Below are 27,358 nucleotides of genomic sequence, written 5' to 3'. Positions count from 1 at the left end.
ATTTTTAATTGCACACTGTGTAATAATCTTTATATGAGAAAGCTTTTAAAATCATGTTATCCAAGTGGCGTAATGATCCTAAAATGCAAATGTGTAGCTATTCATACAATAAGTAATTTCACAGTTTAGAGTATACAGTATAGAGAGCAAACAGTTCTGAGCAGTATATGCTACTGATTTAAAAGGGAAGCATTTTGCATGCATGAAAATTTCTATTTAGTCCTAAAGTATTCATATAAGATGAAAATAGAAGTCAGAAATTCACATAAAAGTAGCCAAACATTACAATAGCTTGTGTCACCAACAGTACTTTTTAATGATTTCACACATAATCAAATACAGTACTATACCCATCTTTGATTAAAGTCTTCTTTATTTCTGTTCTTTCAGTACTGTGGGTGCACATGTGCATGTTCATCTGTGCTGTGTTGATGAATAAAATGAAAACTGAGCAAAACAAGGGTGATACAAATTTTAACTAAGGTGGCAAACCAGCTTAGTTTCTAATATAGGCATCAAAATAAACCCTAGAATACAAGGCAATGTGTAGACTATGCAAAAGGAGTAATAAGCATGTTGACAGTCAACCTGAGACCTAATAGGAATTTATGATATTTTCTAATTCCCTTTTCTGCACTGACTTCCTCCTATGTGGAACTATTGAACTGTTTCTGCTATGTTGAAGTTTCTTTGAAACAGAAGTGACTTTGAAGCAGAAGGAATTAAGATTGAAGGAGTAAACAAAAACCAAGGTAGAATACACTCTCACCTTGCCCCTCTCTTCTTAGCCCCAAAAGAAAGCTAATAATTACATTTTCCTTTTTCATCCAAAAGGAGAGAATGTAAAATCAAGTAGACAGAGAAATGCATAGCTATTTAGAAGTCTTAAGATAAATTAAGCTCTATTAAAATAGCTGGAATTCTCATCTCACCCAGGCAGTTCTATTGTTTGTTCTAAATACTGATATATAGAAAGCAGACAATGAAAAAGGTTATGCTCCCATCAAAGTTCAATTAAATTTTGCCTATCAGTAAGTTTTCTGACTGAATTAGTAGTATATATATTTACGAAGCTGAATTACTAGTAATCGTGACTAACATTTATTACTATTTCAGGCACTGTTTAAAGTGTTTTACAAGCATCAATATGTTCTATTCACATGAATCCTAAGAGGTTAGTTACTTTTATTGTCCCTACTTTACAGATGAGGAAACTGAGGCATTTAGTTTATCCTGGATTCAGTCCTTGAGAGTCTGATTCCAGAACTTGAAAGCTTAACTCTTTCTTAGGCAGTTTTATGAAATGCCCTAATATCATAAGACATTTCAGACACATAGGTTGGTCATTTGAAAATATTAATCTTCCTAAATCAGCTCAACTATAAATGCTGATAATCTTTAGGTTGCTTCATGCATTCCTCTATATGTATATATATTTTTTATTGTGTTTTAGGTTTTGGGGTATATGTGAAGAACATGCAAGTTTGTTGCATAGGTACATACATGGCAATGTGGTTTGCTGCCTTCCTCCCCATCACCTATATCTGGCATTTCTTCCCATGTTATCCCTCTCCAACTCTCCACCCCGCCTGCTGTCCCTCCCCTAGTCCCCCTCACAGACCCCAGTGTGTGATGCTCCCCTCCCTCCCTGTGTCCATGTGTTCTCATTGTTCAACACCCTACTGGACAGGGAATACTGTGCAGCTTCATGCACTCTTTTATGCCACAAAGAGGGCGTGTCATTTGGTAAGCTTTAATGGGCACCATCATTGTTACCATCATTAATTTGGCACTATCCACTTGACTACTAGAGCTGCTTCTGGAGAGACCTGCTGTCCTTACTCCACCAAATTTGAAGGCTTTATTTCAAAACAGGTTTAAACCAAAGCTGAGTTCACTACAACATCTTAAATATTTTAATTTTAACTCTCCACCATGAGCAGTTGGATCTCTTCCCTTAACCATGCCCTAGCTGAAGTCTTAGTTTTCTCACATTATCATAACATTAGGTACTCAGAATTATTCCTCTCTGAGAGAAAATGGCAAAAAAAGTTGAAATGTTTATTTGCATAAATTCAATTTTCATTTTTAATTCAATAACTCCAATCTTGATCATTGAATTATGGTAATCAGGTCTATATTTATTTTATTATTCTCAATTGAAGTTAATTAATTGCTAAATCAGTGAGCATCTATATAATGTAATAGCTAGTTATTTTGATGGCTCAAAAATTAAAAGTGACTTCCAGAAGTTTCTGGTTTGCTTAGACAGATTTTAGAAGAAATGATTCATTTACTTGTTAAAGAACAGAAGAATGGTGTATTAGTTCATTCTCAAGTTACTGTGAAGAAATATCCAAGACTGGGTAATTTGTAAAGGAAAGAGACTTAATTGATTCACAGTTCTGAATAGCTGGAGAGGCCTCAGGAAACCTACAATTATGGCAGAAGGCAAAGGAGAAGCAAGTACCTTCTTCACAGGGTGGAAGAATGAAGTAAGAGCCAGCAGAGGAAATACGACACACTTAAAAAACCATCATATCTTGTAAGAACTCACTCATTTTCATGACAGCAGCTATGGGGGAACCACCCTCATGTTACTTCCCATTTGGTCCCTCCCACTACACAAGGAAATTATGGGAACTACAGTTCAAGATGAGATTTGAGTGGAGACACAGCCAAACCATATCATTCCACATCTGGCCCCTTCCAGTCTCATGTCCTCACATTTCAAAACACAATCATGCCTTTCCAACAGTTCTCCAAAGTCTTCATTCATTCCAACATTAACCCAAAATTGCAAGTTCAAAGTCTCATCTGAAACAAGGCAAGTCCCTTCTACCTATGAGCCTGTAAAATCAAAAGCAAGTTAGTTAATTCCTAGATAGAATGGGGTTACAGGCATTTGGTAAATATACAAGTTCCAAATGAGAGAAATTGGCCAAAACAAAGGGGCTACATGCTCCTTGCAAGTCCAAAATCCAATAGGGCACTCATTAAGCCTTAAAATTCCAAAATGATCTTCTTTGACTTCATGTCTCACATCCAGGTCATGCTGATGCAAGAGGTAGGCTCTGTCAGCCTTGGGCAGCTCTGCCTCTGTAGTTATGCAGGGTACAACCTCCCTCCTGGCTGCTTTCACAGACTGACATTGAATCTCTTGACAATACAAGCTGTCAGTGAATATACCATTCTGGATCTGGGGGACAATGGCCCTCTTCTCATAACTCCACTAGGCAGTCCCCTAGTGGATTAACCTAGTGGTTACCCTGTGTGGGAACTCTGATTTCATATTTCCCATCCACAGTGCCAGAGCAGAGGTTCTCCATGAGGGGTCCACCTGCAGTAAACTTCTGCCTAGACATTCAGACATATCCATATCCTCTGAAATCTAGGAGGAGGTTTCCAAACCTCAGTTATTGATTTCTGTGCACCCACAAGCTCAATACCACACGAAACTGCCAAGGCTTGGGACTTGCACCCTTTGAAGCAATAGCTCAAGCCGTATCTTGGTTCCTCTTAGCCACAGCTAAAGCTGAAGCAGCTGAGTGGAGGGCACCATGTCCTGAGGCTGCACAGAGCAAGGGAGCCCTGGGCCAGCCCAGGAAACCATTTTACCCACCTAGGCCTCTGGGGCTTTGATGAGATGGTCTTCTGTGAAGGACTCTGACATGTTTTGGAAACATTTTCCCTTTTGTCTTTGGGGTTACTATTTGGCTCACCATTGCTTATGCAAATTTTTGCAGCTGGCTTGAATTTCTCCCCAGAAAATTAGTTTTTATTTTTTATCACATGGTCAGGCTGTACATATTTTAAACTTTTATGCTATTCTTCCTCTCAAATGCTTTGCAGGTTAGAAATTTCTTCTGCCAGATACCCTAAATCATCTCTCTCAATTTTAAAGTAAGTTTCACAGATCTCTAGCACAAGGGCAAAATGCCATCAGTCTCTTTACTAAAGCATAGAAAGAAACATATTTATTCCAGTTATCAATAAGTTACTCATCTCCATCTGAGACAACCTCAGTCTGGACTTCATTGTCCATATCACTATTAACATTTTGGTCAAAGCCATTCAATAAGACTTTAGGGAGTCCCAAACTTTCCCAAATGTCCCTGTCTTCTTCTGAGACTTCTAAACTTTCCAACCTCTACCTATCACCCAGTTCCAAAGTTGCTTCCATATTTTCAGATGTCTTTACATAGCACCCCACTCCTGGTGCAAATTTACTGTATTAGTTTATTCTCACACTGCTATGAAGAATTACCAGAGACTAGGTAATTTATGAGGGAAGAAGATTTAATTGACTCACAGTTCTACATTGCTTGGGAGGCCTTGGGAAACTTCCAATCATGGCAGAAGACAATAGGAGAAGCAGGTGGCTTCTTCACATGATAGCAGGACAAAGTAAGAGCCAGTAGGGGGAATGCTAGATGCTTATAAAACCATCATATCACATGAGAACTTACTATCATGAGAGCAGCAAAGGGAAAACCACCCCATTATTCAATTACCTCCCACAGGCACATGGAGATTGTAGGGATTACAATTCAATATGAGATTTGGGTGGAGATGCAGCCAAACCATATCAAATAGACTATTTAGAAGTACAAGATAGGTATAGGAACTACTGTGATAAGTTTGGCAGTAAAGAAAAGAGATTGATGCAACTTCAAATATAATAAGAAAAAGTGGGAATTTATAGCCAAGAAGCAGGATGGAGGTCAGTAGATGCAAAATTATTAAGAGGAAACATCAGGGGTGAGGGTGATTCTGCCTAAACCAACAAGGACTGTTGGTGAAGGCAACCCAGGGTAATCAGAAATCACCTGGGAGATGGTGGGGTGAGAGAGTAATCAGACATTGAGGGAAGGGGGTTTTGGCTAAACCAGCTCATCAGGATTCTTGCTAAAACAGAACAATGCAAAGACAGACACAGAAGTAAAAATAGTCAGGGCCTAGTTGGGAAGAGGATTCAGAGGTGCCTGATTAAACATTGGTCAAGGAGAGACTGCCGGCCATGGTAGAAAGTTTTAACAATCTTGCAGATTAGAGTTTAATAGACAATGGAACTTTAACTTCTTGTTGTTCTGTTTATTTATGTTTTAAGCAAAGGCCCTCCCCTATGAGCACTAATCCATTTTAGTGTATTATGTCATATTCCAGGCACCCACTATACTGTTTCTGAAATGATGCTTTCAGGGTGACTGTTGGTCTGTAGTGAGCATTCTGCCAGTTATCTATGCTAATACTCAAGAGTCTCTTTATGCCATCTTAGACACTGTCATCATTTATTGATTTACATTTGGGATTGCTTAATTAAGCAAATTGGATAAACTCTCAAGAATTACATGAACATGACCAAATGAAAAAGGATTTGACAGGTTTTGATGGAGAATGGGAAACAAATGCTTATTGAAACAGTTAAATGGAAATTTATGTTAGACAAATCTTCTCAATCAATGGAAACCTGACTCTCATTCTTATTTGGATGTGATACTTCAAATTTTATATGTCAAATAAACTTTGCTTTGTCTACAAGAAAGAGTATATAGATACATTGCCTTGTCTCATTCTGAATTTATTCATGGAGGAGAAAATGAGCTAGGAAAAATCTTTAAAATTGAGATAAAGTTTCTAGCCATGTGATCTAAATTAGAATTTTCCTCTAAGTGATTTATGCAGACTTTTAAAGTGATTTTTTTTAAATCTAAGTTATAGATTAATTAAAAATGTAGTCATGAATTCTATGAGTGGAGTTAGAGGTTAGTAGACGCTTTGCTTTGAAGAATGGATTTAATTGATCAGTATAGCAATACTCTTCATGGAAAGATGTACCCAAAGTGCCCTACTGTTGGTTTATAATTAATTGGCCAACCTAACATCTTTTCACAGGTGAAATAAAGATAAGCTGCCATATGAATAAACAGAAATAGAATTAATATAGTTAAAGGGGAGGGACCCTGTCTGTGCTGATAACTTTCTTTAGACTAACATTTAACCCAGTTCCTGGCACATCATAGAATCAACTAATGCTGGTTGAATTAATAAATTCTATTCTAAAATACATTGTGTGGAAAAACAGTAGGCTCAGATATAGTTTCAGTCACAAAAACTAGATTATTTACATAGGTTTATTTGTAGGGATTTTTTGTGTTTTCTTTTATCTTACTGGTTTCTTTTTTCTTCCTTTTTCTAGCTATGTTATATGTAACATTATAAAAATTAATTTTTACAACAAAAGAGATAAAAATATTTTCTTTAACATCTATCATGTTTAAAGAAGAAAAAAATTGAGTGGTGTTTCCCTTAAGAAACAGCTTGATATATACAGCTTGCTCTCATATCTTGAAGGCAAAATGCTTTGAAATCTATATTCTTAAGAAAACAGGAAAGAAGCCTGGAGCCGTGAAGCAGGGAATTCTGGATCTCTGCTTGGAAATGAAGAAACAGACCATGAAGCTTGTTAATCATGCAAAAGGCATAAGCAGCACAGACTTGAGAGTTAATTGTAGTCCTAGAAATAAAAGTGTGTTCTGGCCATTGGACTGAGGCACCACCATCTAGACCAGTGCTAAAAGTAAATTTTTAAAGAGACCATAATTCTGACTCTCATAAATATAAAAGATACTTGAATCAAAAATTTTATTTAATTCCCAGTTAAATAATGAGATACCCAGTAAGATGTTATAATGGTTCTAAAGATAATTCAAATACCAAACAATAAATGGTTAATAGATAAATTAAATGGATCAATAGATAAGATAGATAGATGGATAGATAATCAGGAATTTTGAAATGAATTCACAAACAAATAGCTGCATAGAGACAAAATAGATCTGTTCACTTGACAATAATCCACTGCATTGTATCACAGTCTTCATATAACACAACAAATCCGATTTGCTAGACAACTTGCTTAAAAAAAAAACAATAACCAGTAATCTTTGGAGCCACTTTACAATCTCTTACAAATTTTCCTTACATCACTTATAACCAGGCAAATACCTTTGGCCATTCAGAATATTATAGAAGCAGAAGACCTACTGCTGTTTGCACCTTTAAAAACTTAAATAAATTAAGACATTTACAGACAGACTGGAGAAGCAAATCTGTGAGTCAGCATTTAGTTCATAAGACTTCTGACTGGGAGTATTTGGTTTACAATTATATAAATTTAATGAGACAATAGTTAATATGATAATCTGTAGGAAATCAGATGACCATGTGAGTGTTCTTGATTCTTCATACTACAAAATAACTTACTAAGCATGTACTTTAAAATTTTATCTTTAGCGATTCAGTATCCTCTCAGAGTAACTTTTTTTCTGGTGAAAGCTACTTTTAATTGAAAGTTTCAATTGCCCATAGTTAATTATGCCCATATTAATGTAGAGTCAATTGTGGCTTAGTCATTGCTTAATAAGGCAAGATTCAGCACTCTACTCTTACCTTTCTCAATTCTCCCAGCTGAGTTAGTAACTACAACTAATTACAAGCAGAAATGATTAAGAACACTTAAAAGAGCATGCCTCACAGTTTTCTATACTTAATATGATACAAAAATGTGGAGTTAATGGTTGCATTATTAACAGTTATAATCTCAACATATTCAGTTTAGAGGTAATGCAAAACTGTGGTCTATGGGTAGAGAAGCAATAATTGAGAAGAGGCCTAAAGACAAGAAAAAAAGACAAAGTTTTTGTCTATTACTTTTTTTTTCCCCCTCAGAAAAAGCTCTTGGATACCTGTTTATTTTAGTTGTTTTTAATGTTTGTAAATATAACGGTTTGCAAGGAAATTAGGCATGTTTTCTAATGCAAAGGAAGAGTTAAAGGTTACTGAATTGTAACTTTCCAAAAAGATGAGAGAAAGAATAAATTATATGCCAAGAGCCTTTTTGGGCAGTGTACTTGATGTAATAAAGCTCCTGTGATTAGACTAACATACTTTATTTCTTTTTTCTTTTTCTTTTTCTTTTTTTTTTTTTTTTTTTTTTGTCTACTTAGTAAGACAATGAAAATCTGCTTTGTAATAGAAACTTCTTAAGACACATTTAAGAACAGATCATCCAAACACTAATCTAAACAAATACAAAAACAGAAAACAAAATCTTTCTTATATATATGTATTTGGAGTATTTTGGAAGTAGTTTGGGGTTTGACAGAAAAAATTGGGATCTTTTAAAAAGATCTGAATTCAAAATTTTTGTATGACTTGTAAACCATTAAAATAATTCACTTCATGTGTATGGTTTGGTGGAAACATAAATTTGTATTCATGACTTCTAGAAAATATGGAGGATTATTGACAAATTTTAGCACAGCAATGTTCAGAAATGTTCAAAGAAACATCACTGTATCTGCTAATGTGTTCATTTTCTTTTGCTTCACAAAGAACTGGACTGAGATCACCAGCTTATTTTTACAGGCAAAAAAAACTTCATGTAGCTTTGTTTACAATATTATGTGTATACCTGTGTTCATATGCAAAACTCAGCATGTTTCAAGTGAATTAGCCTGTTTGTATAAGAACCACCAGAGGATGTCTCTAGCCTTCATTTGAGGTATACAACTTGAATCAGTATTTAAAAAAATATATTTGTATATACTCATGGAATGAACAATTTAAATTAATGTGATTTCAAATTTATACAAATTACCTTGCTTTTTATATTATTAAATTTTCATTAAAAATTATACTCTTTTAAACTCATATTTTTTTCTAATTAATGAATTTTTTTAGGATTTTTTTTCAAACTGATTATGTTTTAAAAAAAAATACAAAGCGGCCGTGCGCGGTGGCTCACGCCTGTAATCCCAGCACTTTGGGAGGCCGAGACGAGTGGATCACGAGGTCGAGGTCAAGAGATCCAGACCATCCTGGTCAACACGGTGAAACCCCGTCTCTACGAAAAATATAAAAATTAGCTGGGCATGGTGGCACGTGCCTGTAATCCCAGCTACTCAGGAGGCTGAGGCAGGAGAATTGCTTGAACCCAGGAGGCGGAGGGGGCGGTGAGCCGAGATGGCGCCATTGCACTCCAGCCTGGGTAACAAGAGCTAAACTCCATCTCAAAAAAAAAAAAAAAAAAAAAAAAAAGATTTCTGTTCTTGCAACAGGTTCTTTCTCTGAAGTTTTAGTTTGGGTAGATTCTGCATGTAAGTTTAGTACACAATTAAAGGATAAGCAAAAATAGGAGTAAAATGATACATCATAAATCTTGTTGATATGTACTTCAGAACTGTACTTACCATGGAAAAGCAATTATTTTGTAAAATTTTATGATATCTCAATTGCTAATGAATCATAAATAATATTTCTTTATTTTTGAAGAAGGTTTACAATAAATATTTAGGAATCACTTAAAACTTAGAATGTAAATTAAACAGTATACCTGAAAAGTATCTTGCTATTGTTTTTCTAATGAAATTATTACTCATAATGGAATAGCATTTTTAAGGACAGTTTTAAAAATCCCCTAAATTAAAACTTTGTCTATCTCATCTAAAAGTGGAGGAAAAAAAATTAGAAAAAGAGAAGAGAGTCACAAAGTGAAAAGAATCAAACCACCATTGGGAAAAGCCAAAATTAGTTACTATAAAGTATTAATCATGAATCTTACGATTTCCGATCCCAATTAAATGCTAAACTCATTTATCTTTTTAAGAATAGTTGTCTTAAAATTTTAATTATTTTAGGTCATGGTCACTTCTTTTATGACCTGAAGTATATGTGTCAGGAATATCAACCAACTGGCACCTATCCTCTTTTAATAGTAGAAAAAAAAAAATGACTACTATATTTTAATACTTTGTTCTCTCTCTCCTCCTCTTTCTATTTTTTTTTTTTGTTTTTGTTTTTTGTTTCGTTTTTGGATGGTTGGTGATTTGTTTGCTTCTCCGGGTTCCTGTTGATCAGTGGTGTTTGGCCAGTTTGTATTTTTCCAGACATCACTCCACGATGTTGTTGAGGTGTATGATGGGCCAACTCAGCAATCTTCTCTGTTATCTTCCCTCTCAGGATCCCATTCAGGTATCCTTTAATAGAACTGCCATGCATCAGTTACTGATTAAAGACTGACTTTGATTAATATTGTAGTGAAAGTTGAGATTTATGTCATCCATATTAGAAATAAAGTAAACTGAAAATAATATCACTTTTTTTTTTAAAAGAATAGAAACACAATTAACTCAGAAGGTTGAGAAAAATACAACCAACTATTCTCTGGAATTGTAACCAAGTAAATATTATATTTAATCATGTAGTCTCTGATGTTTAATGTAATATAAAATATTTAAGAATTCTTTGAAGAATGAGGCAATATGTATAAAAAAGTAATTAAAGCTTTCTGAGAAAAAGATTGCAATACAAGTTGAACCCAAAGAAAATATATTGGTAATTGCAGGATATTTTAAAGTAATTTGATAGAACATAAATTGACATTTTCAAATGACAGTGTAAGATAATATAAATTGTTAGGTTTACTGAATGAAAATTATTTATGATATCTTAGTGTTTGTTTTGTTGAGTAGGAGAATCACTTCCACTGAGTTCAGGTAATCAGATCACAATTCGATTTACTTCAGTTGGACCAATAACAGCTAAGGGATTTCACTTTGTTTATCAAGGTAAGTGACCCTGTAGTCTAGAACACACTAAGGAATGATATCAATTTCCATGCTGTATTCAGAGTTTTTGAATCATGAACTCCTCTAGATAAAAGATTTTTTTTTAGCAGTTTTATTCTGTCCCCTCCCCCATCACTAGATTACTGTCACCTTGACCAAAGTAAAAAAAAAAAAAAATTCTGTTGCTTCCATCATCATTCTCAATTTAAATGTCTGATTTTCCTTCCTTCCCTCATATTATTTTCAAAACATTTACTTTTTTTTCCTGACAATTCCTTACTATCTACATTTTCTATTTTCTAGCAGTGTAGCACTCTAGATTATTTAGTCTAATTTAGTTTAGCATACTAAGTTAAAGATTTAAAAATTGTGGTGCTGATGTACTTAAACATGCCAAGGAAATCAGTGTTCCATGTTAAAATTATAGTTTCTCATTCTCTCAGGAGACTTAAAATTTTCTTCAGAATTATTAGGACTTTCATGCAATTAGAAGTTTTTTACACAATTTTTTTCTTGCCTGTTGTAGACAACCTTCTGCATTATCATTAAAACAAGTTAAGAGCCGTAATTTAAAATCTTTTCTTTGAATTATATAAGGTCATATAGTAGTTCTTCTCAAATGTATCTTGCACTTTATTCCTGAGAAATGTATAATAAAGATTTGTAATTTGTTATTCTTATAAAACCTCTTATTCCATTTATCAGTTGACTATAATATTATACTCTTTTTTATTAAGTAGTACCTCCCCCTGGAAACAAAGTGTGATATTATGACTCTAAAAAGGCACTAGAATGATTGGAATTATATTTACTCAAGTCACATAAGAGGAATTAATCTATTTAGAATTCATCATATCATTTTTTGAGCTATTGTCAATCTCTTTAATCACATTTGTTATGTGTTTTAAAAAGAAAAAACATCCTGTTATCATTCTATTTTACAAACCAAAAAAAAAGGCACAATTAAAGGACATATCTATAAAATCTAAAAGCAATTTCAAATCTGATATTGTATGATTATTAAAGTAAAAACTTTTATTGTTGTTAATCTGTCTGACGTATATTCTACCTAGTTCAAATGTAGTTATCTTTCTCAATAGCAAATGTATTTGAAAATTAAGTTTGTGAGCATTCTATGAAACAAAGCACCTGTTGCCTCTGTAATTTTAATTAAGAATGAAATACTGAAATATTGTAAAATTATTTGGTATAACCTGACACATATTTTTTGAACATGGTATTCTAAGTTTAAAAAGAAAAAATCTTTCAGTTTTCATCTCACAAATTACAAAAATACCTAACTAAAACTACTTTGTAATATGAATGAGTTTGGGGGAAAAAAAAAAAAAAAAAACGTGGTTGATGTTTAAAGGATCAAAAGTAAAACTTTTCTAATAAAAAAAAAAAAAACTTGACAACAATATTTATTCTAAATTATATTTTATTTTATATAAAATTTAAAACTTTAAGAATGTATTCAAATTGTTAATTCAAGTTCTGAAAAAAGTGATTTCTTGAAAATGTGTTTAAATTACATTTTGAAATCTGTATTTGTCTACCATATGAAATTAAAATAAGTAATATTTCTATACAGCTGTTCCTAGAACAAGTTCTACACAATGCAGTTCTGTTCCTGAACCAAGATTTGGAAGAAGAATTGGCAATGAATTTGCTGTCGGTTCATTGGTTCTTTTTGAATGTAATCCAGGATATATTCTCTATGGATCCATAGCAATTAGGTGTGAAACAGTGCCTAATTCTTTGGCCCAGTGGAATGATTCCTTACCTACTTGTATTGGTGAGTATATAAACGTGTATGATCTTTGGTTATACATATTTTATATAAAAATTGATTATCTTACATCTTTCATTTTTAAAAAAATTTATATCTAATAATTATGCACTAAATTTTAAACAGTTTAATAAGTGTGCTGTATGTAAATATGAAAAATAAGTGGATATTTATTGCAATTGTCTTGGTGATGAAATCAATGACAAAATTTGCGTTGAATTAGCTAAGTATTTCCCTTATTTACTGATTTATATGGATGTAAATGTAAATATATGTAAAGGAACACAGAATCTGATGCTACTAATACGGGATTATGAAGCACTACTATCTTTTTTTTTTCGTTTTTTGTGGGTACATAGTAGGTGTATATATTAATGGAGTATACGAGATGTTTTGTTATAGGCGGGCAATGTGAAATAAGCACATCATGGAGAATGGGATATCTGTCTCCTCAAGGATTTATTCATTTTGTTGCAACAATCCAATTACACTTTTTAAGTTATTTTAAAATGTACAGCTAAATTACTGACTATACTCACACTGTTGATCTATCAAATGGTAGGTCTTATTCATTCTATTTTATTTTGTTTTGATTTTTGTACCCATTAACCATTCTTACGTCTCCCTAAGCCTTCCACTATATTTCCCAGCCTCTGGTAATCATCCTTTGAAATAACTATTAAAGTTTATGCAAAAATTTATTTGCCAATATGTAAAGAATTCAGACATCTTTTAGGAATCCAAAGGCTGACTTACCTGGAAATATTTTTATTGGTCATCAGGAGTTAGAAAATGTGAATTAATTTTTTTCTTACTCTATTAGTTATAGATATTTATAAAAATATAAAAAAAGAAATTTTTCCGATCAGTCTTTCACAAATACAGTGAAAGAGTAAAATGCATAAGGTTAGTCAAAATCTTATTGTTTCAAAGTTGTTTTTGCAGTAGTATATGTAATTTATACTGGTAAATAGAATGGATACGATCTAAAATTATGGATATCTTAATAGTTTAGAATTTTATAGTATTTCAGGGTAATTATAATGACACTTGGGTTTTGTAGAGTCCCATAGAAAGAAAATATAGAAAGTATGGAAATTAGTCTCTTCTCTGCCACAAGAACATATCTGGAATTTATAATTATTTTTAAAATTACATAATATTAAATTCAAAAAAGAGTTGTAAGACTTAATCTCAGGTTACAAAATAATTCTAATGAGTTGTTTCTCATTGCAGTTGTACTAGTATGTGATGTGAAAAATAAGTTTTTGTTTTTAGTTTTTTGTTTTTTGTTTTTTTTTGAGAGACAGAGTCCTGCTCTATTGCCCAGACTGGAGTGCTGTGGTATGATCTCAGCTTACTTGCATGCAACCTCTGCCTTCTGGGTTCAAACCTTCTGCCTCAGCCTACCGAGTTGCTGGGAATACAGGCATGTACTACCAGCCCAGCTAGTTTTTGTGTTTTTGTGAAATACAGAAGGGACTGTGTCTCACCATGTTGTCTAGGCTGATCTCAAACTTCTGGCCTCAAGTAATCCACCCACCTTGGCCTCCCAGAGTACTGGGATTACAGGTGTGATCTATTGCACACAGCTTAAAATAATATTTTTTAAAATAAAAGATAAGCAAAATGTTTGTTTCATTTTTGTTTTAATTTTAATAATCTTAATATTCCACTCTCCATAGGGAAAAATATGTATGTATATATGGACACATAATGGACAATCATAAATATATAAAATTATTTTTATATATTTCAATAACACATTTTGACATATAAAAATGAATTATATTTGCCATTCTTAGTTTTACCTTTTTAAAATACATTTGTTCACATGTCAGCTCATAGGTCACTAGAATAAAAAATAATTTTAAATTGCAAAATAACAGAGAAAATTCATTTCTACTGAGAAGAGATGAAAGATAAATGTGTCGATATGCATTTATAGGGTATGTAATTTCTATATAATATATTTGCTTTAAGTAGAATATATATTTTTTAAAGTTTAAATCAAGACATTGCCAACAATTGTGCTAGGATAATGGTATAAACTATGCTGTCACAAATAAATAGGAAGGATGAAGGTCATTTGATTTCTCTAGGAATTTGATATGACCACTCCCACCCCCCCACCAAAAAAATATACTTAGCATATTTCACAGTGCATATTTTTCCGGCAGCAAATATTTTAATTTTTTCCATGACAATAAATGGAATGTGGACTACTCTTTTATTATTCTATTATTTGTTGAATGACTAATTACAAAGGATAATTTAAGACACTAGAAGGCTGTAAATGACTCTTCAATTTTCTTATCTTTCAGCTGAATAACCACAATTTCTGATATTTATAATTTTCTTAATGCTACTATTTGCCAATTCTATGGTCTGAATATTTATTCTCTCCCTCTCCCAAGCTCCCCGCACAACACACACAAATTCTTATGTTGAAACCTAATCTCCCATGTGGGGGTATTAAGAGATTGAAGGTGACTAGGTCTTGAGGGCTCTACCCTCAGGAATGAGATCAGTGCTTTTAAAAAAGAAGTCTGAGGAAGCTTGTTCAGCCTTCTGCCATGTGAGTACACAGTTAGAAGGCATTGTCTATGAAGCATTGAGCAAGCCCTCACCAAACACTACATCTACTGGCACCTTGATGTTAGACTTCCGAATCTTTAGAACTCTTAGAAATACATTTATGTTGTTGAAAAATTACTTAGTCTATGGTATTTTGTTATAGCAGCCTGAATTGTCTAAAAGAGCCCAATCCATATGAAGTAATTTAGATATATATTTGATGTAATCCTCTGACAAATCTATGGAAAAGTTACTCTTGGAATGTACAGATGAATAAACTGAGTCTGAAAGAAGTAAAATAGTACTTTTTATAGTGGCAGAGCATAGTAAGGGTTAGAGTGGAGGCAGGATTTAAAACTTAGTTTTTCTACATTTGAACCTTAAATTAATGATAGATTACTGCTTTTCTTTATGTTCTGACTTATAAGCTATTTCCCAATTACATTTCTGTCTCATTTATTAAGCATAATTGCTGACTATTAAAATACATTTTTGACAATCTGTAAGTATAGGAGATAAATCAGCTGAACTTGATGTTCCACCTGTCTTGTGCCTACAAAAGAGCTAGGGTTCTGCCCTATTAGATACTTGTAGTTAGTACTTGTACACGCATAAAGACAAAACAAATAATGTTCTTTATTCTGAACCATGCACAATACATACAAAACAATACACTGACTTCACACTCATGAAATGTTATAAATAACATTTATAATATTCTAAACTAAAAGAATTCTGAACTAAAAGAAATGTTTATGTATATGCCAAAATTAGTCATGCAATATGCATAAATTGGATATTACATTGCTTGAAATTAGTTTAATAATTAAAGACAAACATAATAATAATGACTCTTCAAACTCACAATAGATTTTTAAATATTTTTCTATAAATATTAAGAATTATTTCTGCTTCACTTTTTCCAGTAATTATTTACATAATTTCTGTGTCACTTTTAATGTATTTATGTAGATATTGACAGAAAATATCAATGCTGTAAAAAGAGAAGAACCTAAATAAGTAGTACTCTTCATTTAGTTTCATATAATATACTGTAAAAACAGTAATGTAATGACATAGAAATTCATAAACTAGTTCATTAATCTTTAAATGTCATCAAAAAAACCATTTATTCCTTTAGTTAGTATGTTCAAAGAGTCTACATATGCCAAGAGCTGAAATGTAAATGTATGAGTTACTCCTTAAAGGTTCTGTTTGTATGTTTATCATGTTAATGTGCTAATTAATGTGAAAAATTGTAAAAAAACCATGTAAAATTAAGTGAAATCATCAGAGCTGGGAATAGTACTAAATTCTCAGCACAAGGGTGATGGGTGAGTATCTTGACTTTCTGCACATGACTGAATTAAGGTGAGTTACGATAAGATCTTAGAAAATTTACATAATCTCTTTGATCTTCAATTCCCATTCCAATAAAACAAGAAAATAAGAGAATGTCTTCATAGGTTCATTATAGCTAAATGATTAAAATCCTTGGCTTAGTTCTTGGAACCTAATAAGTATTAAAAAATTAAGTTGTTTTGTTTTTGTCAAGTAATCCACCACAAAATCAAGAGAGAACATTCCAATTATGAAAGTATTTGATGAAGAATATAGGACTTAATATACAGTACTGATCAAGTGTTTGATAGTACTGATTTTCATTGTTGATATTTTATTCTTAAAACAATTTAAAGTTGTTATATTTGTAAAATGTGCCTTCCACAGAAGATTTTTGCATTTTGGAAAAGGCTGAAATTATTGAACACTGTCATTCTTTCCAACTCTAATTTAGGATTCCTCAAATGTTTGACTTTCATTTGCACTTAAGATTTTTAAGAAAATTTTGGGAAAATGTATTGATTTTATTGAAAATAATAGTAAATTTTTATGAAAATACACCATTAAGAGTACAGTGAAATTTCCACCAATTAATGCATTCAAGGTCAAGTGGTTGAGGAATATACTTAAAAAAATAGGTCAGGAGGAAGAGGTTGCAGTAAGGTGAGACCATGCCACTGCACTCCAGCCTGAGAGAAAGAGCAAGACTCTGTCTTAAAAAAAATTGGGGAATCAAAACATATATATCTATAATATAGGTATATTATAGATATATATATAATATATTGTATCATATATAGCCCTTGCCTATGCCTATGTCCTGAATGGTTTTTCCTAGGTTTTCTTCTTGGGTTTTTATGGTGTTAGGTCTTACATTTAAATCTTTAATCCATCTGGAGTTAATTTTAGTGTAAGGTGTCAGGAAGGGGTCCAGTTTCTGCTTTCTGCACATGGCTAGCCAGTTTTCCCAACACCATCTATTAAAGAGGGAATCTTTTCCCCATTGCTTGTTTTTGCCAGATTTGTCAAAGATCAGATGGTTGTAGATGTGTGGCATTGCCTCCGAGGCCTCTGTTCTGTTCCATTGGTCTATATTTCTGTTTTGGTACCAGTACCATGCTGTTTTGATTACTGTAGCCTTGTAGTATAGTTTGAAGTCAGGTAGCATGGTGCTTCCAGCACGGTCATGAGAGAGGGCATATAAAAACTTTCTACCTGCCTGTATTGGAAAAATGAGAAGACCTGTTTAAAAGAAAACTTTAAGAGTTTAGTCAGCCGGGCGCGGTGGCTCAAGCCTGTAATCCCAGCACTTTGGGAGGCTGAGGCGGGTGGATCACGAGGTCGAGAGATCGAGACCATCCTGGTCAACATGGTGAAACCCCGTCTCTACTAAAAATACAAAAAATTAGCTGGGCATAGTGGCGCGTGCCTGTAATCCCAGCCACTCAGGAGGCTGAGGCAGGAGAATTGCCTGAGCCCAGGAGGCGGAGGTTGCGGTGAGCCGAGATCGCGCCATTGCACTCCAGCCTGGGTAACAAGAGTGAAACTCCGTCTCAAAAAAAAAAAAAAAAAAAAAAAAAGAGTTTAGTCAAGGCAGGTGGATAACATGAGGTCAGAAGTTTGAGACTGGCCTGGCCAACCTGGTGAAACATGGTCTCTACTAAAAATACAGAAATTAGCTGGGCATTGTGGCATGTGCCTGTAATCCCAGCTACTTGAGAGATTGAGGCAGGAGAATCACTTGAACCTGGGAGGCAGAGTTTGCAGTGAGCCGAAATCACACCACTGCACTCCAGCCAGGGTGACAGAGTAAGATTTCGTCTTTAAAAAAAAGAAGAGTTCAGCCATGTAATGTTTGATAAGAGGATTAGTATGAACTGACCATCTCAATAGAAGTTAGAAGCTGTTTATCAATACAGTGAGAAGATCAGTCAGCCATCTAAGTAGAAGCCAGGACCTATTGTCCAAGACCATGGAAGCATGAACCTGAATGCATTTCAGAGATCCTCAAGAGTGTCCATTCAGTCACAGACCCAGAGTACAAGGACCTTGGAGGAAGATTTCAAAGGAAGGGACTTAAACCCCAGTCTCTGCTTCATGAGTCTGTTACATAGTTCCTTGGCTACGCAGGAATGGCTCCTGTGGATCTGGTTCACCATGTTCTGTACCCAGTAAAGCTATGGGGATGTGGTTGCCTCTATGTAGATTTCAGAGGGTGTCCTGGAAAGCCTCTCTGCCCAGGAAGATAACTACCATAGGGGTCATGGCCCCACACCTTTAGCATTGCCTTGTGGAGAAATGACCAGTGGAGCTACAGAGATGGGGCCATATGACTGTGAAATGAGCCACTGGTGTGTGATGTCAGGGAGAACCACAGGCATGCAACTCTAATCCCTGAGAGCTGTGGTATGCATTATGCCCAGCAAAGCCACAGGAGCTGGGCCATAATCCCCAGTAGGTCCAGAACCTGGGACCTTCTCTACAGTGTGTCTAGAAGGCACAACTTCAAACTGTGGGTCTAGGAGGTGAGATCATAGGTCTAGTGGGACTGAAGAACAGAGCATCTAACCAAAAAAGATTTTTCTTGAATTTTAAGGTTTTCGACCTGCTTGACATCTGTTACCCTTTTCTTCTGTCCTGTTTTTCTTTTTAGGAATGGAAATATCTGTCCGGTGCCTGTCTCACCATTATATTTTGAAAGTAGATAATTTGTTTGATTTTACGGACTATAGCTGGAGGGCAGTTACTCTCAGGATAAATCATTTCTTAAAGTGTCACCCGTATGTGATTGACATGATATTTAGATGAGACTTTGAACATTATATTCTTTAGCTGATGCTGGAACAAATGACAACTATTGGGATGGAATGAATGTATTTCGCATGTGAGAAGGACATGAATTTTGGGGGATAGCAGCAGAATGCTATAGTCTGAATTTTGGAATTCCCCCAAATTCGTATTAGAATCCTAACCCACAAGATGATAGTATTGGGTGGCAGGGATTGGAAGGTAGTTAAGGTATGAGGGCAGAGCTCTCATGAATAGGATTAATGCCCTTATGAAAGAGACACCAGAGAGATCTCTAGCCTGTTTCATCATGTAAGGACACAGCCAGAAGAAGGTCATGTGTAATCCAGGAAAAAGGCCGTCAGCAGACATCAAATGACTTCCCAGCTTCCATAACTATGAGAAATAAATTTCTGTTGTTTATAAGCCACCCATTCTATTATATTTTGATATAGCAGCCTGAATAGAGTGAGGCAATTTAAAACTACATATCCAGAGATAGAAAATTGTGTCAGATGACTTGTATTTCCTGCCAAGATCACATGAAAATGACATATTACTTTATACCATTTTTAAAATATTCTTCCTTGTGGAACAGGTGTAAATCCAGAAAGTTGATATGACAGATGGATATATGGGGTCTGTCTGAGAGAAGAAATAGAAAGGTGATGATTCTAAATGACATTCAGAATATAGACCAGTTTAGGTTTTACCATTTGGTCCAACTACTAATCTTTACATAAATGAAAACATAGTTTACATTTCTATTTTTAACTATAAATATTTTAGTTCCAAAATGTTTTGAATAAAAATGGTCACGTCTTAAAATATTTTAAGATAGGAAAAGCTCAGTGTCTTAAATATTCAAATATGAGAGTCAAGTACAGAGCTACCTTAGGTTGATATTGAAGTGTTCTCTTTAATTTGTGCTCATTTTCAACATATATTAACTGTATAAAATATCTGCCCCAAAGTATTTGGACTTCTCCTTACCTCTGATTGGAACCTGCATGCCTCAAATATCTTTTGGTATCACTGCATCATTTCACTGAAGTCTCCCCAGTTATCTTCCTTGGCCATCCTATCTAAAATAATTTTCTGCCACCCATCAGCCATTCACTGTCTGTAGCATTACCTTTACAGCAACCATCGAACTATATTATGTGTAATTTTTGTTGTAAAACATTCCTAATCTATCTTAATTGCCCCCCTTTCCATCATCAAAACCCCCTTTTGATTGGTTTTGAGCTCAATTGAAAGAGGTCTTGGCACGAAACAGGTGTTCAGTAAACTTTTGTACAACGGATGGATTTTAGAGAATTACTGTAGTGATGTCCTGAATATTTGTAGAGGGTCTGACAACCCTGGCCAACTTCCCAAGTACAAGGTCTATACTTTTCAATTTCAGTATTCCACCATATGGTGATACTCTTGCATTTCCTTGCTTAGACCTTTACAAATCTGAGGTTTCAAACTCTTCTGAGATCTGCAGGAGAGATATGTGTGTTGGTAAAACACAAGCAGTAGATTTACATATTATATAGGGAGTTTTATTCTGAGAAAGAGCAAATTCTCTATTTACACTTTACAGTTTAGACATAATCTTTGACAGTCTATTTACAGGGTTTTATACATGATGATTGTTTTTCTCTGTCTTCACAGTTCAATGAATGCTCAGTTAACAGCTTAAGCCGAATGAGAATCCAATTGAAACCAAAGCAATACTGCTTTCTACATTTCTAATGATTTCCATCTCAATTGTATTGTTTCGGTTTCACAGTTCTTACTATTACTGTCAACACTCTTTTTTTTTTTTTTTTTTTTTTTTTTTTCTGTCACAGTAAAGCACAAGAAAATGTTCAGTAATTTTGTACACACTGACATACTAAAACAAAACTGTGGACTAGACATAATATGTGAGTTGTGCTTATAGTTAAAAAAGTCAAATACTAAATTAGAAGATTCACAAACTTTAACAACCAGTTTGTAAACAATATTTAATAATCATGTACAAAGCTATAGTGCCAAGCCATTCTTAATTACAATAAAATACAATAATATTTTACTTAAAACTTAGACCTAGGAACAATATAAAACTGCAAAATAAAACTTATCCTGAAGACTGAGTTTTTATCTTTCATATTTGACCTTATTATACTTCACATTTCTTTAATTCTCCAGTTTCTTAAACCCCCAGGCTCTCCTCCCTTTTAGACTCTGTGGTTCAAATAACCCCCTGCAGCCACTAATAGCTTTGACAATATATGGCCTTAGGCATAAGTACTTCTGTTAGTGGGAGGTCTTTTTCCAAAAGCCCTAGAAGCTGCCACCTACTCCCCTTAGGCAAAGAGTCTTTAATTAGCTGCTTATCTGATCACGCTTATCTGGTTCTGTGTTTTCAAGTTTTTTAGAGACCCAGAAAGAACTACTTTTACTTGAAAGTCTCCATGGCAACACCTGTCTACTTCATCTTTTCTCAGAATGGGAAAGAAATTCATGAAGAAATATATACAAAATCTCATTCATTATCTGTTTATTCATCTATCCATTCATCCATGAAAAAGTTAATAAATACAATAATAAATAGGAATTCTTAGCATTTGAATTAAGCCCTATTAAGCATTATCTCATTTAATATTAACAGCAACTTTGGCAGGTAGTTAGGATTATCTCTATTTTACAGATAGTAAAACCTCTTAGTTTCAAAACCAAGAGGTTTTTAGGTAAAAAGCAGAATTGGATTTGAATCTAGGCTACTTGATTTGAAAGCCTGTTTTCTTAATCTACATATTATATTGTATACTGATTAGAACAGAAATTTATTATATATCTTTTAAAAACAGGATGCAAATGCGAGATTAATATATATGGGAGTTAAATGTACCACATTCTATAGGTATTATTATATATCTGATAATTTTTCTGTAGTATATTTTGTTGGTAAATAAGTAAAGATGATTGAAGTAGAATTCAACAAATATGGCTTGTTTAGGAAAATACTGGGAGCCAGGAATGATGCAGGAATGATAAAAAGATACCTTGAAAGCACAGGATATGTACAGATACACAATCAGTTCTTCAGTGATTTATTCAGGAAGAATTTATTGAGTGCTTACTGCATGCCAACGCTATTCTAAGCACTGGTGACATAGTTTTGAATAAAAATATCAGATCTTTGTCCTTACATTTTGCATTTTAGTGGAGGAGGACAAAAGTCATCAAGCAGTATACTGTCTTCTTTTGGGGAGTTGAAATTACTGTAGAAAAAAAATAAAGCAGAAGCTGGAGTTACAAGACATCCAGAACATGCTGCCATTTTAAAACTGAATAGAATGAACAAAGGGAGGGATGAATAAAAGTCTTTCTTGTTGGTGAGCAAGTGTACGGACTGGCAGAGGAAGAGAAATCTTGACATGTTCAAGGCAAGGTGTCTGGAATACAGAAAATGTTAGCAAAGAGTGATAGGAGGTGAGTTTAGAGAGGCAGAGCAGAGGGCCGAGTCACAGGGATCCTTGAAGATCATGGTGAGTTTAAAATTTTTAAAAGTAGTATGGGAATATATTGAGCTGCAGAGTGATAAGATGTTAATTAGTTAATAAGAAATCACTGCAGTTAGTGTAGGGAGATGAGTAGAAGCAATATTACTGATTAGAAGCCTATTAAGGTGATGGAGGGGAAAAGTAATGTGATTTGGATAGGAAGATTACAGTCACAGTGATAAGAGTTAGTAAGCTTTGGGATATATTTTTAAGGTGGAGCTGTTACTGATAGATTGAGAATAGATGCAAATGTAAACCTGAATGCCAGAAAGATAAATGATCTAACAACTGAGTGAATGGTGGTGACATTCAACTGAGATGAGAGAGAGTATGGATGAGAAATAATTTCAAAATTATTATTTTGGACATATCAATTTTGAGATATTTATTAGACATATTATTGTAAAACTCACAGAAACCACAGCTAGAGATAAACATCTAGTAGTCAGAGTACATAGAAAACATGGAAGTATATGTTATCACTGAGAAATGGTGATTAGAAACAGAATATAGCCTAGGGCAAAGTTACAAAAAGGAGAATGAGTTACACAGAGAAATTTAAAAATCTGAATGCAGCCAATAAAAATAAATAAATAAATAAATAAATAAATAAATAAATAAATTCTGAGTGCAGAAGAAAACCAGGAGAGTATGGTGTTCTGAGGGTCAAGCAAACAAAGGCTCAAGACAGATGGAGTGATCAAGAGTGAGAGATAATTACTCATAGATTGAGTGAAATACAAGTTAAGAATTGGTCATTTCACAACACTAGTATTCTGGTGACTTTGACAGAGTCATTTTACTAGAGTAGTGAGGACAAATGATGCAATGCATGGAAGAAAATTTATAATGCAAAGAAAGAGTTAGAATCCTGACAGAGTTTCAGGCAAAAAGGTGATCTTGTCTGCTCAGACTTGAATCTATTGCAAGATACTGACATACAAATAATACGGAAGCATAGTATGATAAAATTGTATCAGAAAGCTTTTGATGCTATGAGAAACTGTTGGACACTTAACACAGGGAAATTCCAAATGGTTGAACAGCTAGCATTTACAATGAAAGTCCATAGATGGGTAGATGTTAGCTAGGTGAGAGAAAGACGAATCAAGTGACAGCAATAGGAGAGCATATTAGTTTAGAAGGCTGGACTGGGAGTTGGGGTTAGGATGATGAAGAGTTGGGAAATTATAGTTACATACAAGCCTGAAGATGAAGTCAGAGACTAATACAATTAACTATATTTATCTGTGGGTGGGGCACAGTGTCTAGTACCTATAATCCCAGCACTTTAGGAGGCTGAGGCAGTATTGTTTGAGGCCATGAATTCAAGACCAGCCTGAGCAACCTAGACCTTGCCTCTACAAATTAGCTATGGATAAATTAGCTATATATATCTATACACAAATTAGCTGGGTGTGATGGCACACACCTGTAGTTCTTGCTGCTCAGTAGGCTGAGGAAGGAGGATTACTTGGCCTAGGGATTTGAGGCTGCAGTAAGCTGTAATCATGCCACTGCACTCTAGCCTAGGCAACAAAGCCAGAACTTATCTCAAAAAAAAAAAAAAAAAAAAAAAAAAAAGAAAAAAAAAAGAAAAAGAAAAAAGAAAAAAAGAAAAGAAAAGAAAAGAAAAGAAACAACAACAAAAATATATCTGTGAGTTGTGAATCCAGACAATGGGGAGATTTTTGAAGGATTTTCACCAGAGAAGTAACATGTCATATTTTAATTTAGAAAGATAATTTTGACAGTAATTTGGAAAATATAGTGCATGAAAAACATACCCGCCATAGGGAGGCCATTTATGTGATTAATGTAGTAACTCAGAAAAAAAAAAAAAGTACATATGAGTTAAGGTTGTGACAGTGAGAATGGAGAGTAAGAGCATTCCTAAACTATTTTGTTTTTTTCATTAGTAGGATCAACACTTCATCAATGACCTTTTTTGTTGTAATTTTTTGGGCGAATATTTTAAATTTCTTCTTCCATCTCTTGCATGCCCTTCTTAATTCATGTAAAACTGCTGATTTCCTAGTTAAATGAACTAAATAAATTTTGACTGATTTAAACAGAATTTGTATATAGCCCATTAACAGAGGTTTATAAGAAAATACAACTAAGTGACTTTCTTTAAAAATATATTGTTACACTATTTTAAAAAGTTTCCAACACTTTTTTATTTGTAATTGCCCTAATTTTTGCATTTGTCTTTGGAAGTGGCACGAAACTGTAATTCACTTAAAAAAAATTGTTACAAAAGATATGTTCCTTATATCTCACTATTTATAGCTATACTAGGACATATTCCCAAGGAGCACTGTACCATTGGAATCTAAAATAATAGTTGTAGCAAAAGGAAATTTAATTTATTGATTTCTAAATGAGTTTTAAGCAGTGTGCTAGTTTCATATGTACATTCTAGTTTATTTGTATTTTTCACTAAAGTCTTTTAAAAACAATAGCATTACCATTCCACAGAAAAGATATCTGTGTTTCAGAGAGTTTAAGGAGCAAGTCAAAGTCACACAGAATTTAAGTTATAAGTTAGGTCATGCCCAGAATCAGGTGATTCTACTAATGGCATCAGAATTTTACTTTCAGACTAGTACCTTCTAAAAATTATAGAAGCATTTATTGACTTCAGAGTAGGTCTGCGTATTTATTGTTTCTTGTAGTAGTTACACTGACAATAACTGAAGTGGGACCACTTCAAGTATCTTCAGTTCCACCTAAGGACATGGACTCCAGCTCCAGCTGTCAGGATTCAAATCTCAGCTTCTTCTCTTAATATGTGATCTTGGGCAAGACAATCTCCTAATAACTCCATTTCACTGCCTCAGCTGTAGAATGTGGAGACTGCTTATTCATATCTTATTAGTTGTTGGAAGGCTTACATGAGTTAAAATATGCAAAGCACTTAGAAGGGTGCCTAGCAGATAGTAGGCCATATATATATATACATTGCTTGTCATCATCATCCTCATTACTTTTCAGTGGATGCTGTTACTCCTCAAAGAATGCATGAAGGAGAAAGTACCAAATTATTTCAAAAAACCTTAAGAAAAGTTTTATCTAGAAATGAACTATTTAAAAGCAAATGTAGTCAATGCATGTTTTAGGAATATAATAAATAATATGCTGTTACTGAGTTAATTGTGGTGTGATTTTAGATATGCCATTGAAAGGTCATACATTAATGCTAATTATTTTTCAGGTTTTTATGGTATACAAAAACTTAATTTTCATTGCTTTTATGAGCTTCGATAAACAGTATGATTTGATTTGCAAGTCTAGTATCTGCTAAGATGTTATCTCTGACCTTTACTCTCATTTTAATCCTTTGCCTTAGAATTAACTCCTTCTCTTGAACTGCTTTATTTTTAGTGCCCTGTGGTGGAATTTTAACTAAGCGCAAAGGGACTATTTTGTCACCTGGATACCCTGAGCCTTATGACAACAATCTGAATTGTGTGTGGAAGATCACAGTGCCAGAGGGAGCTGGCATTCAAGTAAGAATATTTAAGTTTTTCTTCTTTTCATTATATGTTTGTATTTCATCTTTTCAGAGATGACAGAATGAACATTATTTCTGACAGTTTAGAAAATGGTTTTAACTGACATAGTTGAAATGAATAGAAAGATATTTGTTATTAATATTTTTTTATGTAGAATTAACAGAAAGCCAATTCAAGATGCATAAGCAATACAAAAAATATATAACCCCACATAACATGGAATCTTGAGGTAAGTGGATTCAAACATTGTTTCAGTGGTTCAGTTGTGTCTTTCCTCACCCAGGTTATTTCCACCTCTCTGTTCTGCCACGCTCAGCCTGTTGGTTTTAATTCTTAGAAACCTTCTCTTGAGGTCTTGAGGTGGCTGCAAAAGCTCTAGCCATGACAGCCCTACATAGCAATGGCCAGGAGCCAAAACAAAATGTCCCTATGTTATATACCATTTCAGTGGTTAAGAAAGCTTTTTAGGAAAACTGCCAGCAGACATTCCCTCCTGTTTTATTGACCACAATTGTAATTATATCAATTCCTAACCTATACAGTAGACAACAACCAAAGATTTACTACGATTTGGCTCAAATAAAACTATATTAAGTATCAGGAATAAGCAAGAAGTGTAGCCTCCTTTGATGCACACATCTCTCATTTAATTGACCCCATCCAGGTATCTGTTAGCAAGGAAGAAGGATGCTCTTTAAAAATAGATAATCAATACTAACTGTCCTGTTATTTTAATTATGGCTATTTTGGGGGGTGACCAATTTGACCAATTCTGTTTTACATAAAGACTTTTTCTGGATTAATTGATAATATTTTACTGCAGAATCATTATATGTTCTATGAAAAGTAATCATGCTTCATAAATATTGCATTATCCAGCTTTCACAGATATAACTTGTTTACTTCTCTAATTAATTTGTAGAGCTTTTTTTTAGAAACTAGAGACATATAAGAATTGTGGAAAAAGTAGCCAAGATGCCATGCATTAATAATGTTTAGTAAAAAAATCAGCTTCATGGATTTATAATTGTTCAGACATTTTAAAAATTACTTGACAGGTATTGGGAGTAAAATATGCCAGCAAACCAATGACAAAACATGAAGCATGTACATTTTCAGAGTTTTATGGACATCCAAAGATCAGAGATGTATACTTACATTGTGGTTAGTTTA

General features: G+C 33.8%; 1 protein-coding gene across 8 annotated transcripts in view; it reads left to right on the top strand.

The window, feature by feature from the left end:
- CSMD3 (CUB and Sushi multiple domains 3) overlaps nucleotides 1-27,358 on the top strand; it is a 1,243,168-nt gene that overhangs the window by 1,038,956 nt on the left and 176,854 nt on the right. For 5 of the 8 annotated variants that reach the window (XM_074387065.1, XM_074387064.1, XM_074387060.1 and 2 more), the window contains 4 exons: nucleotides 9,922-10,035; nucleotides 10,536-10,631; nucleotides 12,226-12,429; nucleotides 26,055-26,179. In XM_074387065.1, coding sequence (XP_074243166.1) covers nucleotides 9,922-10,035; nucleotides 10,536-10,631; nucleotides 12,226-12,429; nucleotides 26,055-26,179 — 539 coding nt within the window. The remainder of the gene's footprint in view (nucleotides 1-9,921; nucleotides 10,036-10,535; nucleotides 10,632-12,225; nucleotides 12,430-26,054; nucleotides 26,180-27,358) is intronic. The other 3 variants (XM_039464529.2, XM_074387063.1, XM_074387061.1) reach the window with 2 other exon arrangements.

This window comes from Saimiri boliviensis, chromosome 15 (genome assembly GCF_048565385.1).
Source record: "Saimiri boliviensis isolate mSaiBol1 chromosome 15, mSaiBol1.pri, whole genome shotgun sequence".
NCBI lineage: Eukaryota > Metazoa > Chordata > Mammalia > Primates > Cebidae > Saimiri > Saimiri boliviensis.
Note: the sequence above shows the minus strand (reverse complement) of the source record. Positions and strands in the feature narration are given on the sequence as shown.